This window comes from Diabrotica virgifera, chromosome 6, assembly GCF_917563875.1.
Source record: "Diabrotica virgifera virgifera chromosome 6, PGI_DIABVI_V3a".
In the NCBI taxonomy this organism is placed as follows: Eukaryota; Metazoa; Arthropoda; class Insecta; order Coleoptera; family Chrysomelidae; genus Diabrotica; species Diabrotica virgifera.
In genome coordinates this window covers 37,152,873-37,175,815 of record NC_065448.1, presented here as the reverse complement: position 1 = coordinate 37,175,815, position 22,943 = coordinate 37,152,873, and the positions used below count along the sequence as shown (strand labels likewise).

At 31.5% G+C, this 22,943-nt stretch overlaps 1 protein-coding gene across 1 annotated transcript in view; it reads left to right on the top strand.

Annotated features, from left to right (window-relative positions):
* LOC126886860 (zinc finger protein 664-like) overlaps positions 1–6,107 on the top strand; it is a 70,888-nt gene extending 64,781 nt beyond the window's left edge. Inside the window, exon 2 of the mRNA XM_050653971.1 lies at positions 5,037–6,107. Within this exon, the coding sequence (XP_050509928.1) occupies positions 5,037–5,872 (836 nt within the window). The 3' untranslated portion in view covers positions 5,873–6,107. The remainder of the gene's footprint in view (positions 1–5,036) is intronic.
* The last annotated feature ends 16,836 nt before the right edge of the window (positions 6,108–22,943 follow it).

Sequence of the window (22,943 nt, the reverse complement as noted above, 5' to 3'; positions counted from 1 at the left end):
TCAACTGTTACCCAAAAAATTCGTGTTCTACGGGTCAAATTACATAAAAAAAACTTGGCTAAGTCCATCTGAATACAGGAGGCCGTTGTACCCCCCTGGCGACAGGACTAGTTTCATGGTCAGGAATGTTTGCACTATCCTATACTCATTTATAACATTTATTCTAGTTGTTGATAGATGGCGCTATAATAAAAAAAGTATTTACGTATTATATATACGACTATAATATGTACCATTTATACGACTATACAAATCAAAGAACATACCTTTTTATAAACGATTGATTTGATTTTTTACCAAATTGCAATCATATTATAATAAATCATTTTTTCCGATTATAGCGCCATCTATTAACAACTAAAATAAATGTATATAATCACAGATTTACTTTTTTTGTCGCACTGAAAAAAGCCTCTAAAAAGCACCATATACGATAGTTCACACTGGAACAAACCTTACAAATTTCAAATTTGTTTTTGGCAGTTTACTACAGCAACTTTGAAAAATATATGACTGTGCATACTGTAGAAAAACCTTATAAATGCGAAATTTGTATTATTCAGTTTTCACATAACAAATTTTTAACCAAACATGCAAAAATTGACCATGGGAGGGGCAAAACATTTAAATTGTGACATACTTTTTAAACAGTTTATTCATAAAGTTCTTTAAATTAACATAAAAAAGTTCACATTGGACAAGAACTTTTCAACGTAAGCGTTATCAAAAGCAGGTGCTCTGAATGAACATACGAAATTAAGCATTAAAATAAAAATGTATACCATTTTTATTCAGTTGCAATGCGAAGGCAAAACAATCTTACTTTTCAATTAGAATACGGAGTGCAGTCCAGTCCCTTTAATCGCGATTTTCGGCTCTTATTGGAGCTTCATCGGAAAGAACGTAGGCACTGTTCTCCATATTCTAAGTGATTCGCATCGAGAGCTTTTCCCACACATTGCAACCGAAATGATGATAGTAGGTGGCTAGCGCCATCTGGCATTGAATTGGCATTTCAATATTAATAATTTACTATTAGGATTGAAAACTACTTCGTCTTTCAATGCCAGATGGCGCTAGCCACCTACTATCATCACTTCGGTTGCAATGTGTGGGAAAAGCTCTCGATGCGAATCACTTAGAATATGGAGAACAATGCCTACGTTCTTTCCGATGAGGCTCCAATAAGAGCCGAAAATCGCGATTAAAGGGACTGGACTGCACTCCGTATTCTAATTGAAAAGTAAGATTGTTTTGCCTTCGCATTGCAACTGAATAAAAATGGTATACATTTTTATTTTATAGCCGTATTACTCCGTAGAGTAACTAGGTGCATTTTTCCGTTGGAACTTTACCAGCTGCAGACGGGGGATGTGAATTGCATAGTGTAGAATTCCTTCCCTCTCGTCTTCACTGCAGCATCCATTTGACTTGCAAATTGTAGAAGTCTTGGAGGCTGTCACCAGGAAAGTGTACCAATAAGTTTTCAATTTAAAAATCTTTTAGTAATATTTTTAATATTTTCAATATTAATAATTTACTATTAGGATTGAAAACTACTTCGTCTTTCAATGCCAGATGGCGCTAGCCACCTACTATCATCACTTCGGTTGCAATGTGTGGGAAAAGCTCTCGATGCGAATCACTTAGAATATGGAGAACAGTGCCTACGTTCTTTCCGATGAGGCTCCAATAAGAGCCGAAAATCGCGATTAAAGGGACTGGACTGCACTCCGTATTCTAATTGAAAAGTAAGATTGTTTTGCCTTCGCATTGCAACTGAATAAAAATGGTATACATTTTTATTTTATAGCCGTATTACTCCGTAGAGTAACTAGGTGCATTTTTCCGTTGGAACTTTACCAGCTGCAGACGGGGGATGTGAATTGCATAGTGTAGAATTCCTTCCCTCTCGTCTTCACTGCAGCATCCATTTGACTTGCAAATTGTAGAAGTCTTGGAGGTTGTCACCAGGAAAGTGTACCAATAAGTTTTCAATTTAAAAATCTTTTAGTAATATTTTTAATATTTTCAATATTAATAATTTACTATTAGGATTGAAAACTACTTCGTCTTTCAATGCCAGATGGCGCTAGCCACCTACTATCATCACTTCGGTTGCAATGTGTGGGAAAAGCTCTCGATGCGAATCACTTAGAATATGGAGAACAGTGCCTACGTTCTTTCCGATGAGGCTCCAATAAGAGCCGAAAATCGCGATTAAAGGGACTGGGCTGCACTCCGTATTCTAATTAAAAAGTGAGATTGTTTTGCCTTCGCATTGCAACTGAATAAAAATGGTATACATTTTTATTTTATAGCCGTATTACTCCGTAGAGTAACTAGGTGCATTTTTCCGTTGGAACTTTACCAGCTGAAGACGGGGGATGTGAATTGCATAGTGTAGAATTCCTTCCCTCTCGTCTTCACTGCAGCATCCATTTGACTTGCAAATTGTAGAAGTCTTGGAGGTTGTCACCAGGAAAGTGTACCAATAAGTTTTCAATTTAAAAATCTTTTAGTAATATTTTTAATATTTTCAATATTAATAATTTACTATTAGGATTGAAAACTACTTCGTCTTAAGCATTAAAGTATGAGATTTGCTTAGAAGTCTCTCTTAAAATGGAATTAAAATGCATATATCCAAGTTCACCCTGGAGAAAGGTCTTAGGATTGTTATATTTGTTCTTTTATACAGGGTGAGTCATGAGGAACTGTACATACTCCTACCTCGTATAGAGGCTCCTATGGGGATAAAAAAATGGCCATTAAAAATTGTCTGCTTCCATTGTTTATTAATATACAGGGCGAGTTTCGCATTTTGACAGAAATTTGTATTCGTCATAATTTTTGAACGGTCAGATCGATGTGTCTCTTATTTTGGTCAAACGTTACACTATTACCACCTAATCAACTGATTTATTCAAACTAAAAAAAAATTAGTTCGTTTGGGTCTTAGAAAAAATTTTACCCTGTATACGCTTTTTGAAAACTCTAATATGAATTTTACAAATTAGACAAATAGGCAATTAAAATGGCATATTTATTTTTTTCCGCACACGATTACTTAATTTTTATAAAAAAATCAAATTTGACTATGAATTAAAAGTTTGGTAAACTGAACCATAGATTTAAAAAAAAATAACTTTTATTACAAAAAAAAAATTTTTAAACAAATATTTAATTTATGTTACCACCCAATCAACTGATTTATTCAAACTAGAAAAAAATCAGGTCCGGCTTTAAAAAATTAGTTCGTTTGTCTTAGAAAAAATTTCACCCTGTATACGCTTTTTGAAAACTCTAATATGAATTTTACAAATTAGACAAATAGGCAATTAAAATTGCATATTTATTTTTTCCCCACACGATTACTTAATTTTTTATAAAAAAAATCAAATTTGACTATGAATAATTAAAAGTTTGGTATAAATGAATTTTTTTAAACAGATATTTAATTTATGTTACCACCCAATCAACTGATTTATTCAAATTAGAAAAAAATCAGGCCCGGATTTAAAAAATTAGTTCGTTTTGGTCTTAGAAAAAAGTTTCACCCTGTATACGCTTTTTGAAAACTCTAATATGAGTTTTACAAATCAGACAAATAGCCAGTTAAAATGGCATATTTATTTTTTCCCACACGATTACTTGATTTTTTATTAAAAAATCAAATTAGTCAAAATCGGAATTTTAACCTAAAAATGAAAAAAAAAATGAAATCACGATTTAACTCGCTGCAATTCTGTGCCATTTTAATATTTTTTTTCTGAAATTTTTACAGCACATATCTGTTACCATTTGTCGTAGACTTTCAGTTTTTTTTTTTCGTAAAAGTTATGAATTTTTAAAAATAAAAGATGCAGATTCGTGAATTGTAAAGTTAGATCGCAAAAATGAAGTGAAAAAATTTAAAATGTATCTATTTGATCACGTCTATGTTAAACTATAGAGTCCACAGAGAAGTGTTATGGGGAGTTTTAGATCTAGACGTGTTATAGAAAAAAAAATGGTAAAACTTTTAATTTTAAGAATTTTTTTTTATTTTTATGGTAAAATTGCGATTTTGGTAAATTTGATTTTTTAATAAAAAATTACGTAATCGTGTGGGGAAAAAAACAAATATGCCATTTTAATTGCTTATTTGTCTTATTTGTAAAATTCATATTAGAGTTTTCAAAAAGCGTATACAGGGTGAAATTTTTTTCTAAGACCAAAACGAACTAATTTTTTTAATCCGGGCCTGATTTTTTTCTAATTTGAATAAATCAGTTGATTGGGTGGTAACATAAATTAAATATATGTCTAAAAAAAAATTAATTTTTGTAATAATAGTTAATTTTTTTAAATCTATGGTTCACTTTACCAAACTTTTAATTCATAGTCAAATTTGATTTTTTTATCAAAAATTAAGTAATTTTTTAATTGCCTATTTGTCTAATTTGTAAAATTAATATTAGAGTTTTCAAAAAGCGTATACAGGGTGAAATTTTTTCTAAGACTCAAACGAACTAATTTTTTAAAGTCGGCCCTGATATTTTTCTAATTTGAATAAATCAGTTGACTAGGTGGTAATAGAGTAACGATTGACCAAAATAAGAGACACATCGATCTGACCGTTCAAGAATTATGACGAATACAAATTTCTGTCAAAATGCCAAACTCGCCCTGTATATTATTAAACAATGGGAGCAGACACTTTTTAATGGTCATTTGTTATTCCCCATAGGAGCCTCTATACGAGGTAGGAGTATGTAGAGTTCCTCATGACTCACCCTGTATATTCGTCCAAGTGGTTTGAAAGAAACAATTGCAAATTTACCTTGCAAAAGAATTGTTGAAATGTTAATCGTAAAATTTTAAAAAAATGTTGGTTTAGAATAGTTTTTTTAACATGACGTAAACCTTGGTGAATATAGTAACCTAATAAAGATATAGATATAAGAGAATCTTGGGAATTGTTGAAATTAATATTGACTATGTAATGTTTAATGAGAGATAATTAAAAATTTATATTTTGGTTTTTATTTTAGAATTTCCACAAGAGACGCACACCTTGGAGATTATGAAAACAATAAACGTACGTTCAAGTCACACCGGAGAAAAACCTCATAAGTGTGAAATTTGTTTTAAGCAGTTTAGTGAAGCAGGTCATTTAAAAACACATAAGAGAGTACACACTGGTGAAAAACCTCACAAGTGTGAAATTTGTTTTGTGCAATTTTCTCAAGCAAATTCTTTGAAACGGCATATGGGATCGCATACCGGAGAAAAACCTTATAAGTGCCAAATTTGTTTTAAGTCTTTTACTCAGAAATATAATTTAAATCAACATACGAAAGTTCATACTGGAGAAAAGCTATACAAGTGCGAAATTTGTGATAAACAGTTTGGTGTAGCATATTATTTAAAACAACACATGAGATCGCACACCGGAGAAAAACCTTATAAGTGCCAAATTTGTTTCAAGTCGTTTGCTCAGAAAATTAATTTAAATGAACATATAAGAGTTCATACTGGAGAAAAACCTCATAAGTGTGAAATTTGTTTTGGGCAATTTGCTCGTGCAAGTTCTTTGAAACATCACATGAGATCGCACACCGGAGAAAAACCTTATAAGTGCCAAATTTGTTTTAAGTCTTTTACTCAGAAATATAATTTAAATCAACATACGAAAGTTCATACTGGAGAAAAGCTATACAAGTGCGAAATTTGTGATAAACAGTTTGGTGTAGCATATTATTTAAAACAACACATGAGATTGCACACTGGAGAAAAACCTCACAAGTGTGAAATTTGTTTTGTACGGTTTTCTTGGAAATCTTCGTTGAAACATCATATGAGATTGCACACTGAAGAAAAACCTTAATCGAGGGGTTCGAGCGAAAACCCGATAACTAACAAAAATATTGTTTGGAGATAATCGCGATTAAAGATTTTAGAAAGTTTGAAGATTTCAAATCGTCGTAGGAAGTTTGATCAAACATTTGTTATAGCCAAATGGTAGATAATTTAATATTTAGTTAGAATAATTTATTTTAAGTTTAATTTATAAAACCGTATTTGCAAAAAAATAAAACGTGATATTTATCGGGTTTTACCTCGTTGATTGAGTATAACTTTTGGTTTTATTGCTTTTTATTTTTAATTTTTTTAATTATAAAATTAGATTTAACTTTATATTACTCCAACAAAAAAAAAAAGATTTCTTTTTAGAAAATTAAAAGGTAAAATGTCTTCTTCTTCGAATTTCTCCCAGCCTTACGTCTGGAATTCGATCTACGATCTAATTACCGGTTTTTAAATTTGTTATCCGAGCAGGCACCTCTTCAGGAAAAATATTTTCTTTGCTCATCCTCATCAAATCCGTTTTCTTTGCTTCTCTTATTGGAAGGGAACTTTTATACAGGATAGCGATAAAATATGGAAACACGGTAATTTCTCGGAAACCGCTAAAACGATTTTTATAGATTTTGGTAGGTAAGGGTCTTCTAATAAGGCCGATATTATAGTGGTAATTACATTGTAGTCAAATCTTCCGTTTTTCTGGAAATCTGATGAACTTTCTTATTTTAAATGGAACACCCTGTATATTTTTTGGGTTTTGACGTCCTTAAGAAATACTAATTATTTTTCATGCTATATTCCCTATACCTAAATGCCACAATGGACCGTGATAGTGTGACGTCAAAACGTCAAAAAAGTTTCCAAATAAACAAATGTTTGACGTCTGTCAATTGATTATACACGTGATTTGTGTAATCATTTTTAATTTTATTTTGCTTTAACAATCATCTTTACATTTCTTTAAACACACAATCCTTGTTAGTTGTATCACTCATATTGCTTTTAATTTTATAAATGTCCCTACACAAAATCAAGGATTCACACACTACAATAGTACTTACTGCGTTTATTCAGGTTCTTAACCAGTCCTATTTAGAAATATGGTGGGAAGTATACTATGAGCATTAATTACAATCACGGGTATCCAACACACACTATTTTGTAAAAATTGAAACATCCTACAAGCAATATATTCCAATTATAAAAATGAAAATAAACACCACACGTGAATTTTTGACACATCCCGAAACATCTTTGTTGTGTTTGGAAAAATATTCCAGAGTAGCCAACATTGATTTGACGTCACGACTATCACGGTCCATTTCGGAGTTATTGCTACATTAATTTATTAAAAACAATTTTTAAACCAAATTATAAAAATCAATTTTTTCGGCCTGAGTAGATATTATTTTAGATTCTTTAAATCATCGGGAACAAAAAAGGTCTTTTGTCATTTTTCTCTAAAGTTAATCGTTTCCGACTTATAAACAATTTAAAACTGAAAAGAAATCGAAAAATGACGATTTTCAAGGTTCAAAAACAAGTGAACAAAAATAATTTTTAAAACTACGAAGTACCTAAATTCAAGCTCAAACCTTCTTCTATCAGCTCCCTATAAGAATTTTTGGCACGTTTTATTCTAAAACATTGTTTTTTAATTGTTAATGAAGCGCATATGAGAGGCATAGTTTCAAAATTAATATTTTTACTTGTGATTTTACACCTAGAAAATCGTCATTTTTCGATTTTTTCAGTTTTAAATTGTTTATAACTCGGAAACGATTAACTTTTAAGGAAAATTAAAAAGACCTTTTTTGTTCCCAATGATCCAAAGAAACCAAAATAATATCCACTTGGGCCGAAAAAATTGATTTTAATAATTTGGTTTAAAGGGCCTAGCCGAGTAAGATGGTGAAAAGTGCCCCCAGCTCGATTTAAATTCCATATAGGCCACTTTTTAGCACATATAGAGGAACTCACTTTCTGAAATTTTTAGCCCCCTAGGTGGTCACGTGACCCCCCTATAGCCTAATTAGCCTTTTTATGTTTTTATTTTTTATCTCAGCCGCATCAAGAGCTAGCTAAAAACTTTATTTAAAAAAGTTGTAAGTTTCAAAAAGAGCTATATGAAAAGAATTTTTTTAATTTTTTTGGCGGGAAATTCGAATTTTTAGAACAATTTTAAACTTTTAAATAACTCTGAAAACAAAAAGTAAGACACTCGTTTTTACGAAAATCAATTATAATGTGTATTTTTGCACAATCTTTCACCCTGAATTTTTTCAGATTTTTAAAATTGGTGAAACGTACCTTTAAAAATAAAAAACCGCATTTTTTCGGTTTTTTTTTTTTCGTCTTTTGATAGAATTTTATACATATTTTTCAAAAAAGGTAACACTGTCACTAGAATAGGTAAAAAACTGAAAAATAATTGGGGTTTGCTTAAAAAAAATTTTTGTAACGCCATCCATTTTCAAGATATAGGGCGTTGAAGAAAACAAAATTTTACACATTTTTTACGATTTTGCTAAAACTACTGGCAACATTGTAATAAAACGTGGCGGGATTTAAGAGGTAGTTATTGTGCATGTTTTGACATACAATTAAGGATTTGATATTCATCATTGGCGCGCATAGGGGTTATGGTCTGAACTTTTTAAAGAATAAAGATAGTACGCCACTGACATATTTCAAATTAGCAATCGTTTTTGAATTCCTCGTTCAATTTGTGACAAAAAATGTATCTTCTTATTTTTTCATACGACGCGCCATTTTTATTCAAAAAATAAAAAATCTTAACCTTTACAAAGTATTCGAACTTCTAATTAGTAGTTTCTACATACATCTACATAATAAACTCGTATTATATCCATTATCAAAATTAATTCAAATACTTTGGAAGCGTTAAGATATTTTATTTTTTGCAGCAAAACGGCGCGTCGCATGGAAAATGAGAAGATCGATTTTTTATTGCAAATTGAACGAGGAATTCAAAAATGATTGTTAATTTGAAATATGTCAGTGGCGTACTATCTTTTTTTCTTTGAAAAGTTCAGACCATTATCCCTATGCGCGCCAATGATGAATATCAAATCCTTAATTGTATGTCAAAACATGCACAATAACTACCTCTTAAAACCTGCCAAGTTTTATTACAATGTTGCAGTAGTTTCGGCAAAATCGTAAAAAATATGTAAAATTTTGTTTTTTTCAACGCCCTGTATCTTGAAAATGGATGGCGTTACAAAAAATTTTTATTAAGCAAACCCCAATTATTTTTCAGTTTTTTACCTATTCTAGTGACAGTGTTAAATTTTTTGAAAAATATGTATAAAATTGTATCAAAAAACGAAAAAAAAAAACAAAAAAATGCGGTTTTTTATTTTTAAAGATACGTTTCACCAATTTTAAAAATCTGAAAAAATTCAGGGTGAAAGATTGTGCAAAAATACACATTATAATTGATTTTCGTAAAAACGGGTGTCTTATTTTTTTTGTCAGAGTTATTTAAAAGTTTAAAATTGTTCTAAAAATTCGAATTTCCCGCCAAAAAAATTTAAAAAATTCTTTTCATATAGATCTTTTTGAAACTTACAACTTTTTTAAATAAAGTTTTTGGCTAGCTCTTGATGCGGCTGAGATAAAAAATAAAAACCTAAAAAGCCTATATAGGCTCTAGGGGGGTCACGTGACCACCTAGGGGGCTAAAATTTTCAGAAAGTGAGTTCCTCTATATGTGCTAAAAAGTGGCCTATATGGAATTTAAATCGAGCTGGGGGCACTTTTCACCATCTTACCCGGCTAGGCCCTTTTTTTTTAATAAATATAGCAACCACTCCGAAATTATGGCACTTGGGTATAGGGAATATAACATGAAAAATAATTAGTATTTCTTAAGGAATTCAAAACGAAAAAATATACAGGGTGTTCCATTTAAAATAAGAAAGTTCGTTAGATTTCCAGAAAAACGGAAGATTTGACAACAATGTAATTACCACTATAATGTCGGCTTCATTAGAAGACCCTTACCCACCAAAATCTATAAAAATCGTTCAAGCGGTTTCCGAGAAATTACCATGTTTCCATACTTTATCGCTACCCTGTATAACTTTGGTAAATTGCCCGGAGTTGCTAAGTCTATAGTCCTGTCGCCAGGGGGGGTACAACGGCCTTCTTAATTCAGATGGACTTACCCAAGTTTTTTTTATGTATTTTGACCCGTAGAACACGAATTTTTTGGGTAACAGTTGATCCGGATGTCGATAAGATTGTTATAAACAAAGAAGTTGAGGAATTACATAACAGCGATTTTTCGCAAAACAAAACATTTTTTTTGTATTTTTTGGGTCATTCTAACCAAAAAATGTTCCTACAAGTTTTTTCGTACGATGCATAGTTTTCGAGATAAACGCGGTTGAACTTTCAAAAAAAGGAAAAATTGCAATGTTTGAACCCGAATAACGTTTGAACAAAAAATAAAATAGCAATCCTGCTTACCGCCTTTAAAAGTTTAAGTCAAATTATATCTGTTTTCAATATTTGCATTGCTAAAAATTTATTTTTTGATTGTTAAAAAAAGCTATAAACACATACTGTTTCCCGTGCCTAATACATGCGTTTTAATGCATGTTACTTAGAAATAGCCCCGCTTGCACTTTTACCTGCTCTACGTACTCGTTCGATTTTAAATGAGAAATCATTGAAACATCACTCAAGCACTAGGTGTTTATAGCTTTGTTTTAACAATAAAATAATATATTTTTGGCCATACAAATAATTAAAACCGATATAATTTGACTCGAACTTTCAAATGCGGTAAGCAGAATTGCTATTTTATTTTTTAATCAAAAGTTTTTCGGGTTCAAAAATTCCAATTTTTCGATTTTTTGAAAGTTCAACCGCGTTTATCTCGAAAACTATGCATCCTACGAAAAAATTTGAAGGAACATTTTTTGGTTAAAATGGCCCAAAAAATACAAAAAAATGTTTTGTTTTGCGAGAAATCGCTGTTATGTGATTCCTCAACTTCTTGGTTTATAACAATCTTATCGACATCCGGATCAACTGTTACCCAAAAAATTCGTGTTCTACAGGTCAAAATACATAAAAAAAAACTTGGGTAAGTCCATCTGAATACAGGAGGCCGTTGTACCACCCCTGGCGACAGGACTACTATGGTTGATGTTTGGGATGAAATTTGTTTTTGCCTTTTATGGCGTAGAATTTTTTTTTAAATCCAAACCAATATCTTCTGATATTTTATTAACTGGTTACCATTTTCCGAGATTGTCTTCTTTAGAATATCATCCAGTAGAATCACTGTTAGCTACAGCATTATTATAAATATTATCTGAGAATATGCACAGCGTTTTTGTAAAAAACTTCTGGCACATGGGAATTTATTCATGGTAAGCTTGTGGAAAGAATCATTTCTTACTAAATATTCCTTCCTTTCTTTGCAAAGTTTTAGGGACAAATCTAGTCCTAATTAGTTTGACAGGTATATTGTACAAAATAAAAATTTTCTAGACTAGACTACTACTACTAGACTCCAGTAATTTCTACAGAGTTTGTTTCTATAGTCTTCAGACGACTTTTCAGTACACTTAAAGTTAAATTTACTACAATTGATTTGCTGTGGTACCTTGGAAGCTCTTATTTTGTTTTTCGTTATAAATATGGGCCCCGTTCTAACCGACTTTTTTTTTTCGTAATATTCAATTTTCAATTTACGCCATGTTTTAGAGGGTTTTCGCAGGAAAAAAGTGTGCTGAAATTTAATAAACTATCATAGTCTAAAATTCTTTATGGGATTTTCGCATGAATATAGTTTGCCAAATTAACAATTTTGTAATCTTCATTTCCGATAAAATTAATTATGAGTTTTTAATTCAGAAATATTTCTAATAAAATTAGTAACTTTACACAGGAAAAAGAAAATAAATGATTTTACCGGAATCTCATACATATTATAAATATGTTTACAATAAAGTATTTTTATTAGTAGAGTTATAATATATGGGTTTGCTGTTATTTAAAAATAGCAGTTAAGGTGATACAGTAGCAAAAACGCGTTCCAAGATTGCGGCTGTAATTTTGAATATTTTTTCGAAATATTTGGCACACGTATTCGTAATATAATAAAGAATGGCGGTACAGAGCCCAATTTGAAAAATATATTAATATGTGGAAATTATGTTATATTTAATATGTGTATTATTATATGTGGCGACCCCCGTCGCCTTTATACTTGGAAATCTCCAGCCGATAGAGCTCAGAACATAATAAGAAATCAGATAGACTTCATTCTCATCAACGGTAGATTCAGCACAACTGTCAAAAGAGCTTGCACATATCCTGGAGCAGATGTGCCTTCTGACCATGTACTATTAGTGGCCGTCATAAAGATCGCTCTTTCATGCAAAAACAAGCCTGAAACTCAACAGATCGCATTGGATAAACTGAAAGATCCAATGATACAAGCAGAAATAAGTAATGAAATAAACACACAAATTCAAATATTGACGACAAAAATTACCGAAGATCTAACACCAACATGGAATACGATTACAAGTGCTGTAACAGACATCATGAAAAGCAACTTGGGGTACAAACCAAAGAACAAGAAGCAAAAATGGATGACAGAAGAAATACTATTACTAATGGATGAACGACGACGACACAAGAATGACCCAGGTGGCAGCAATATGTATAAAAACATTAACAGGCAAATAAAAGCAAAGATAAGAATAGCAAAAAATGAATGGCTTAAGCAACAATGTATCGATCTAGAACATTTACAACGACAGCACGACGATCGGAATTTACATAAAAAGCTTAAGGAGACTGCTGGAATATACAGAAAACGAAGACCAACTATTATAGTTAATCAGGATAACCAGGTAGTGTTAGGTGAGAAAGAGAAAATTCATATATGGGAAAACTATATTCAGGAGCTCTTTCATGACGAAAGACCCATGAGTGAAGTTTATACAGACGACCAGCTGACTGGCCCTTCAATTACTAAAGAGGAAATAGAAAAGGCAATATTATATTCAAAAAACAATAAGGCACCTGGACCTGATGAAATCCCTTCAGAAATACTCAAACTACTAGATGAAAGGGGAATTTCAGCACTACATAAAATATTTAATTTTATTTATGAAACTGATTGCTATCCTCAGCAGTGGTTGCTCTCTACATTTATTCCCCTACCCAAAAAAGTCAATGCAAAAAGATGTGAGGATCACAGACTCATTAGCCTGATGAGTCACACTTTAAAAATATTCTTAAAAATACTACATCAAAGATTATACAAAAAATGTGAATGGGACATCAGTGATTCTCAGTTTGGGTTTAGGCAAGGTTTGGGAACAAGAGAAGCAATAGTAGCAACACAGGTGTTGGTCCAAAATTGTTACGATCAGAGGAAGGACGTATTCCTGTGCTTTCTAGACTACGAGAAAGCGTTTGATCGTGTCCAACATCACAAGTTAATGCAGATCCTCAAGAAGCTTGATATAGACCAAAAAGACATAAGATGCATTGAAAACTTGTACTGGTATCAGGCAGCACAATTAAAAATAGACAATTCTATATCCAAATCCATACATATAAGAAGGGGTGTTCGGCAGGGATGTGTGCTTTCCCCTCTTTTATTTAACATTTATTCGGAAGCCATATTTCAAGAGTCTTTGGAAGATGCAGAGATGGGAATCAAAGTGAATGGAGTATTAATCAACAACATACGATATGCTGATGATGCTGTCTTAATTTGCGACAACATAGCAGATCTTCAACAACTTGTCACTATAATCGGAGAATACAGTAAGCGAATGGGATTAGAGATTAATACCAAAAAGACCAAATTCATGATCATCTCCAGAAACTTGGATGCATTTGAAAACTCCACCATAACACTGAATACTAAGTCCATTGAGAGAGCGAGCAAATTCAAATACCTAGGAACGTGGCTTTTTGAAGACTGGGCATCGGACAGGGAAGTAAAATGTCGCATTGAGCAAGCTCGACAAGCTTTCGTAAAATTCAGGAAGGTACTGAGCTGCTCAGAGTTCGACCTTACACTGAGACTAAGGTTTACTAAATGCTACGCGTGGTCGGTGCTGCTATATGGCATAGAGGGCTGGACACTCAAAACGAGGGATATAAACAGATTAGAAGCCTTCGAAATGTGGCTTTATCGCCGTATCCTAAAGATACCATGGACGGCGAAAGTCACAAATATGGATGTCAAAAGAATCAACCAAGAACGTCAGCTTTTCGAAAACATCAAGAAAAGAAAAACGGCGTATTTGGGTCACATGCGAAACGAAAAATACCAGTTCCTTCAACTTATAATCCAGGGTAAAATTGAAGGCAAGAGAGGAATAGGACGCAAGAAAATGTCCTGGCTCCGAAACATAAGGCAATGGACAGGGATTACCGACATACAATCACTGATACACATTGCAAGAAACAGAGAGTTAATGGAAAATGTGATCGCCAACATCCATTAGTGGATTTGCATTTGAAGAAGAAGATGTGGAAATTACTCTGTAATTAAATACAATATTTAAAAAAACGAGCCTGTACCGCCATTAAGAAGAACAAAAAAATACACTTTCTTCAAATAAACTCTTTTATCCGATGCCTAGATTTTGTCATTTTGGAACTACTAAAATTTTTTATTTCATTAGTAATTCCAAAATGACACAAAATCTAGGTATCGGATAAAAAAGTTTATTTGAAGAAAGTGTATTTTCTTGTTCTTCTTAATGGCGGTACAGGATCGTTTTTTTAATATTGTATTTAATTACAGAGTAATTTCCACATATTAATATATTTTTCAAATTGGGCTCTGTACCGCCATTCTTTATTATATTACGAATATGTGTGCCAAATATCTCGAAAAAATATTCAAAATTACAACCGCAATCTTGGAACGCGTTTTCGCTACCTGTTGATCGCTACTGTTTCCTCTTAACGGTTTTTATTATGTTTCATTTTTATGAGTTATTCTTATTGTGCTTAAAAATGTTAATATCAAATATAACATTTATCAGTGATAGACGTGTTTTTAATATAGTAGAACTAAAAATACCGGATTTCATAATTTTGGTATTTATCGGGTTTTCGCTCGAACAGTTTTTTACTCCGAACAGTTCTTTAGCTGAACATACGATATAAACTGCGCGTCATAGAAAACGGGCACCCTAAAAAATGGGTCATTTTTGATGTCGCGTATCTCCTAAACCTGTTGTCCGATTTAAGTGATTTTTTGAATATGTTATAGCCCTATTCTTTGTCAATATCATTGTATTAATATTTTTGCAAAACAGGTAAATTTTCATTAAATACCGGGTGTACGAATCAAACTGTGTTTTTTTCTCAAAGTTCGCAACACCCTGTGGCATATTCTAGCATTTATAAAATACTGAAATTAAAACCCAACTATAGCCTCAGGTTTTCTTAACATTCTGTTTTTTGGTTCATTCATTTATGATGGATAATACAAAAGTTATGTACTTTAACAACTAGGCATGCTCTTTATCAGTACAGGGTGTTTCTAAAGAAGTACGACAAACTTTAAGGGGTAATTCTGCATGAAAACATAATGACCGGTTGCTTTATAAACATATGTCCGCAAATGCTTCGTTTCAGACATACAGGATGTTGAATTTTTTCTTAAAAACTGACGATTTATTTATTGCCCTAAAACCGGTTGAGATATGCAAATGAAATTTGGTGGGTTTTAAGACGTAATTTTTGAACATTTTGATATACAATTAAGAATTTTTTATTCACCATTGGCGTACATACGAATAATATGATCGGTCATATTACCCGTATGCGCTCCAATAGTGAATATAAAATTCTTAGTTGAATGTCAAAAAATGCGCAATAACCATCTCTTAAAACCTACCAAATTTCATTTGCATATCTCAACCGGTTTTAAAGCGATAAATAAATCATCAGTTTGTAAGAAAAAATTTAACATCCCGTATCTCGGAAACGAAGCTTTTGCGGATATATGATTATAAAGCAAACTGTCATTATTTTTAATGCAGAATTACCCCTTAAAGTTTGTCGAACTTATTTAGTCCCTAAAACACTTTAGACTTATAACACCCTGTACTGATGAAGAACATGGCTAGTTGTTAAAGTACATAACTTTTGTATTATCCAACATAAGCGAATGAATCAAAAAACAGAATGTTAAGAAAACCTGAGGCTATAGTTGAATTTTAATTTCAGTATTTTATAAATGCTAGAATAATCCACAGGGTGTTGCGAACTTTGAGAAAAAAACACAGTTTGATTCGTACACCCGGTATACAATGAAAATTTACCTGTTTTGCAAAAATATTATTACAAAGATATTGACAAAGAATAGGGCTATAACATATTCAAAAAATCATTTAAATCGGACAACAGGTTTAGGAGATACGCGACATCAAAAATGACCCATTTTTTAGGGTGCCCGTTTTCTATGACGCGCAGTTTAGTTCACACTGGAACAAAGCTTGCAAATTTCAAATTTGTTTTTGGCAGTTTAGCAGCAAGTAATTTGAAAAATAAACTTTGGATTGAACAGTACCTACAAACACAAAAGTAATGTTTTGCTACCTTTTTTAAACCATCAAATGAATCTTAGGAATTTTATTTTCAGTTAATTACAATTATTTTGTATCTATGCAACCATATGTACTTGTCAACATTGTAAACTTTCATTTATAATTGTATTTTAACTATTATACTTCTGGAAATCGCCTTGCAGCGAGTCCAAAAACAAAAGGAAGAAGAAAACTATTATACTTGTAATAAACAATTTATTAAAATTCGTTTTGCTTATTACATAATATCTCTTTCCAGTTTCACTTCACAGCCTAGTTAGTTTAGTATGAAACAACATCAATTTTATATTAGGAAATTTAGTTAAGTTAATCCAGAAATTTGTTAATTTGCTCATGAGTAAGACTGGCGCCTTCATTTTGGTTTGCAGGATCTGTGTCTGGTTTTATTTTTTTAACTTTCTGTTTTATTCTTCCAGCTCTTATTCTTTCACGCCCAAATTATTTTAGAAAGAAAATTGTTTTAATTTTATTCCTTTTTCTGGCTCTCGAATCCCATCTTCTTTTTGGTCTCTTGTTTCTCGATCTTACTTAGCCGGCGCTCTATTCTATTATACACTTTCTTTACTTTATTCCAAATTGCCTACTAATTTCGACTATCTTTCCTTTCCAAGGCCTAGTTTAGTGTAGCAACAAAAACTTTCCAAAGTAAGCAGGTTCTCTGAAGTAACTTACCAAATGACGCATTAAAGTATGAAATTTGCTTAGAAGTTTCTCTTAAAACGAAGTTAAATTCATATATCTAAATTCACCATGGAAAAGACCTTAGGGCTGTTATATTCGTTTTTCATATCTTGGTCTAAGTTGTTTGAAAGAAACAATTGCAAATTTACCTAGCAAAAGAGTCTTTAAGATTTTAATCATATGTTATAAAAAAATGTTGATTTAGAATAGTTTCTTTTACAGGATGTAAACCTTTGTGAATATAGTAACCTTATAAAGATATAGATGTAAGAGAATCCTGGGAATTGGTTAAGTTAATAGTGACTATGTAATGTTTAATAAGAGATAATTGCGTATAATTGAAAATTTATCATTAATTTGGTTTTTATTTTAGACCGTCCACAAGAGACGCACACATTGTAAATTATGAAAAAAATACATGTACATTCAAATCACACGGGAGAAAAACCTTAGAAGTGCGAAATTTATTATCAACAGTTTTCTCGTAAAGATTATTTAAATGCACATGTAAGAGTTCATACTGGAGAAAAACTTCACAAGTGTGAAATTTGTTTTAAGCAGTTTAGCCAATCAAGTAATTTGAAAACAGCATATGAGATCGCACACTGGAGAAAAACCTGATAAGTGTTAAATTTGTTTTAAGTCGTTTACTCAGAATAATCGTTTAAATCAACATACGAAAGTTCACACTGGAGAAAAGCTATACAAACGCGAAATTTGTGATAAACAGTTTATTTTAGCATATTATTTGAAACAACACATGAGAACGCACACTGGGGAAAAACCTCACAAGTGCGAAATTTGTTTTGTGCGGTTTTCTTGGAAAGTTTCTTTGAAACATCATATGAGATTGCACACTGAAGAAAAACCTTAAAAGAGCGCAATCTGGTTTAAATGATTTACTCAGAACAGTGCTTTAGCTGAATATATGGTGCTTCTGAGAGGCAGTTTTCAGTGCATCACAGTTTTTCGATTTATTTCTAACGCATTAAGTTGGAAGTGACAGAAAAAAGGTACGTTGGTGGTTACACTCAATTATAACATAATTTATTCTAGTTGTGATAGATGGCGCTATAATAAAAAATTATTTACGTATTATCTATACGACTATACAAATAAAAGAATATACCTTCTTATAAATGCAATAAACACGATTGATTTAAAATGAAGTAAAGAAAGACAGACGTACTCGCAATCATTTATTATCACTTCGACCACCGGTTTCGATCTCTACAATATGCAGATCATCGTCAGGTCAGCGTTACAATTGATTAAATGTTACAATTAAAGAAAGCCACATACTGAAGAAAAACGTATGTGCTAAATTTGTTTTAAACAATATTGACAGAGAACAGTTCTTTAGTTAAACATACGAAAGTTCAAATTGAAACAAACTCAGGATTGAAAAAAAAACATGTATTTTTTATTTTTATACAAACCATAATATTTTTTTGTTTTACACATTTCTTTAAACATCTCTTTTTTAATATCATGTTTTAAACAGATAAAACTTGAAAAAAAAAAGAATGTGTGTGTACTTTTACGCACGTAAGAAGTCATACTTCTATTATATGATTTCTTAAAAATAAATATACTTTAAACAGTTTGTTTTAATTTTTTTTAAATACCAAACTAATTTTGTGCTTATCGCTTTCAAAAAAATAAAAAAAAAGTAAAGGATTGTACTGGATTCGAACTCACGACCTCTCGGTCTCTGGCCGAATTAGTCGAGGCATTGAAGCACAAAAAAGGCCTTACTGTCGATTTTTGGCGCAGTAAGACGGATTTTAATGCAGTTTGGTGCGTTGGATTCGTGAGAATGTCAGGAAATTTTGTGAACTATTGTAATGAATAAGAAATCTGAAATTGAATTTGTGCATAAGAAAAATTCATTTCAAAAGTGCATAAGAAAAATTCATTTCAAAAGTGCATTTTGAAATAGGCAATTATTATAAATTTGCTACTCGGTAAATAGTTTGGGCAACATCCCGATTAATTATTTTAATTATTTTTAATCATTTTTAAGCCTATATACATAATAATAGTCTAAGATGTCAATAACCATTAATAATAAACAAAAAAATTGTCCTTATGGGGGAATTGAACCAACTACCTGTGCAACTACTAACAGGTCCGTAACTAGATACACATACCGCTAAGCTACACAGACACTTGCTAGGCATTTGCGATATTAGGTATAAATAAAAGCAAATAGGTAAGTAAAAATTGTAAAGAAAATTACTACATAAATACTTAAATGTATTATAAAATTAATATATTCCTGAATTTTAGAAGAAGCATTCGTAAATAAGTATTATTAATATCTATTAATGTTAATAAATGAAATATAAATATTTTGTCGTTTCACAATTTGACAATTCACTTTTAACTGCAGTGCCTTAAAATTTTTAAAGCACCTGTGCTTTAAAGTAGCATTTTTAACGCTCCTATGGAGTGCTATAAATTGCATTTTTAACACGTTTGTAGAAAATATATTTAAAAACACTAATGTATTCTTTCCACACCTTTTCTGGACTGATAAATACATAAATTAAAACATTTAGTAACGAAATTTGATCAACTATTCTTAAAACACTTACCTTACCAGTAATAAAAGACTCCAGTATGGACTGTCCGATTCTTTAGTTTTGAATAAGTGAGATCGAAGATCGTCCCGGTTGATTGTTGTTATCCACAGTTATCTACGTCTTCGAGCTAATAGGTTTTTATCAGTTTTGTGATTGAAAATCGCACTCACACTATGATGTAGATGGCATGCAATAGGCATCTCTTCTATGTTAATAAGTCCAAAAATATAATATGAAAACTATTTAAAAAGGCAGTATAACTATTAACTAACTTTTGTTTGTTGTTTCTCTTCCCACAAATTTTAAAACGCAACAACCATACATAACCAAACCGTCCAAATCACAGCTGTGGTACAGCTGCCATATTGGATAATTTTTGACATGTCATTTGAACATCCAATCAGAACAAAGTTATAATGCGCATGCGCCCGGATCGTGGGTTTTAACATATAAAAATTCACCCTCATATCGCGCGTAAAGAAGTATAACTTCAAAAACATTTGTTTAAATCATATTTTCTTAAACGAACCTAATATTACTGGTGGTTCTGCATTTGTATTGCCTCAGGATGTTCGTGGAAAACTTTATTGGACTGTTTAGAAAGTTACTTGAAAAACTGGCCAATATTATTTTGATGTTTGCTCAAACAATACAAAAAAAAAAGAATGGTTGTACCTACTTTGTACGTACGTAAGAAGTTATACTTCTATTAAGTATTATAATTTTATCGAAATAAATATATTTTAAACAGTTTAACTATACCTATTTTTATTTAAATATTAAACTAATTTTAACACTGAAAATAAAAATAATACCATAAATTAAAAATAACGTTAATACGTAATTTTTTATGAACTGTAACGTAATTGCTTTTCTCTTGATGAATCCTAGAAAATCTAAAAAAATTTCTACACAAATTTTTAATTTTTTCATCATAGTTTATTACTAATTATTTTATTTCCAACGAAGACAAATCCAAAGACACAAAAATTATAATAAATATATTTACCTAACTTGAAAGATCTATAGCAACTATAAACTTCATGTTGAGAAACATCAATTTTTTCAATCGCGCCTAAAGAAGTATAACTTCAAAGGCATTAATTATTTATAAAGATATAATAAAGTAAAAAGGAAAAAATTCCTCTCATTGGCTGTATACCATAATAAAAAATTTATTAAGTAAAAAACCTTTCGTAGGTAGATGGTACATAAATTTATTAAAATTTTTATAAAAACGATCCAAGTTGGATTAAAGTGGGTACATCACTAGTACAAAACACAAACGTTTTCGGACTAATCAGTCCATCATCAGGTTGAAACTTCAGATCCAAAGTAGTTGGAACTAGCTACATAGGTAGGTCGAATGACCCTACCATTATAAAAATTAAGCCATTTCGGCTACAATAATGTCGACAATAAGTCGATGTTAACAGAATACAATGTGATAGTCTAATCACATTGTATTCTGTTAACATCGACTTATTGTAGCCGAAATGGCTTAATTTTTATAATGGTAAGGTAATTCGACCTACCTATGTCCAACTTATTCCAACTACTTTGGATCTGAAGTTTCAACCTGATGATGGACTGATTAGTCCGAAAACGTTTGTGTTTTGTACTAGTGTTGTACCCCCTTTAATCCAACTTGGATCGTTTTTATAAAAGTTTTAATAAATTTATATGCATTTACCTATAGTATTTTTACTACAAAAACGTTATTACGTAGGTCAAAATTTTTGACGTAAGAGAACTGTCAAAACATTAGAATGTGACTTTTCATTATTGCTATGTTTATTATAAACACGGCAACAGTGGCGGCCGGTGAGGTAGTGCCATGGAGCCATGGCACTACCTTATTTTTATACAGAAACATATTTTTTTATCTTTAAACCGTTTTAATGCCCGTTCATCTTTTGTGCGTATTTCTTTTCTCTTTATAAATTATATAAAATCTGGCAACTGTGCAGTGTAGTACAACCCTCGCCACTCACAGGGGAAAGAATGATCTCATCGTGCCCCGTGCCGAAAGCTTGATGGCTCAGCTGAAAAGAGAAAGATTTTACGGGCATTCTATGTAAGTGACAGAGATAGAGCTATATTGCACTTTTCATACACGTTTAAATACGACTATTCGTGCCTGGCTCGACAAAGTCGACAAGGAAGATCTAATATTTTTTACTATTCTCCTCATAGTGAAAAGTGGATCGTAGATCCAAATAATTCTCGTACAGGGTAGTACATTATATTTTCGAGTGTTTTACGCGCTCGCTCGCTCGTTTTTGTATTTATAATTATTACATTTTTAATGATTGAACTTTTAATTATAAACTATTATATTTTTAAGTAATTTAAAATTTTTTAATTTTTAATAAAACCCGAGTTAAATTCGACTTATCGTGATAGTCTAATTAAACACAATGAACAAGAAGTGGATAAAGAATCGATATGTTTTGAATCAAATTAAAAATTATATCTATATGGTTTTGTGGAGATTTCGAGTTAGTTTTGAGAAATCACGACGAAAAGGAAAATTCAGAAAATAGAGGCAACTTTATGGAACTGTTCAATGTTAGCCGAATTAGACAACGACTTAGGTTCATATTCAAAGTTCCAAATCTTTAAAAGCATGTACTTCAAAACAACACAAAATAAACTCCTTCAGTGCATCTTAGATGTTTATAAAGAGGAAATAAGGAAAGAAATTGAAAATTATCTTTGTGTTGCAGTGATTGCCGATGAAATGTCAGACGTCGCGTCGCTGGTGAATTTCAGTTAGTTATAGTTGACCGATATTTGTGTAAAGGGCGATAAGTTGAGAGATTTTGGAGATTTTACTTGTTGGACGGACATTGTGTCAAATCAATCACTGAATGCATTTTAAATGTTTAAATTTCTTGACACCCCAGAAATGGTATTATACCTATATAATGTAAAAGTATCCGTACCTATTTTTTTTTAATTTCTATTTTATACCTTTTTTGACAATATCGTGAACCCGTCACTAAAAATTTAGGCAGCTGCCCGAATTCTGGCACTACCTACTTAAAGTGATACGAGCCGCCACTGCACGGCAATAATGAAAAGTCACATTCTAATGTTTTGACAGTCTCTTACGTCAAAAATGTTGACCTACGTAATAACGTTTTTGTAGTAAAAATACTATTCAAGAGAAGTTTTTTACTTTCTT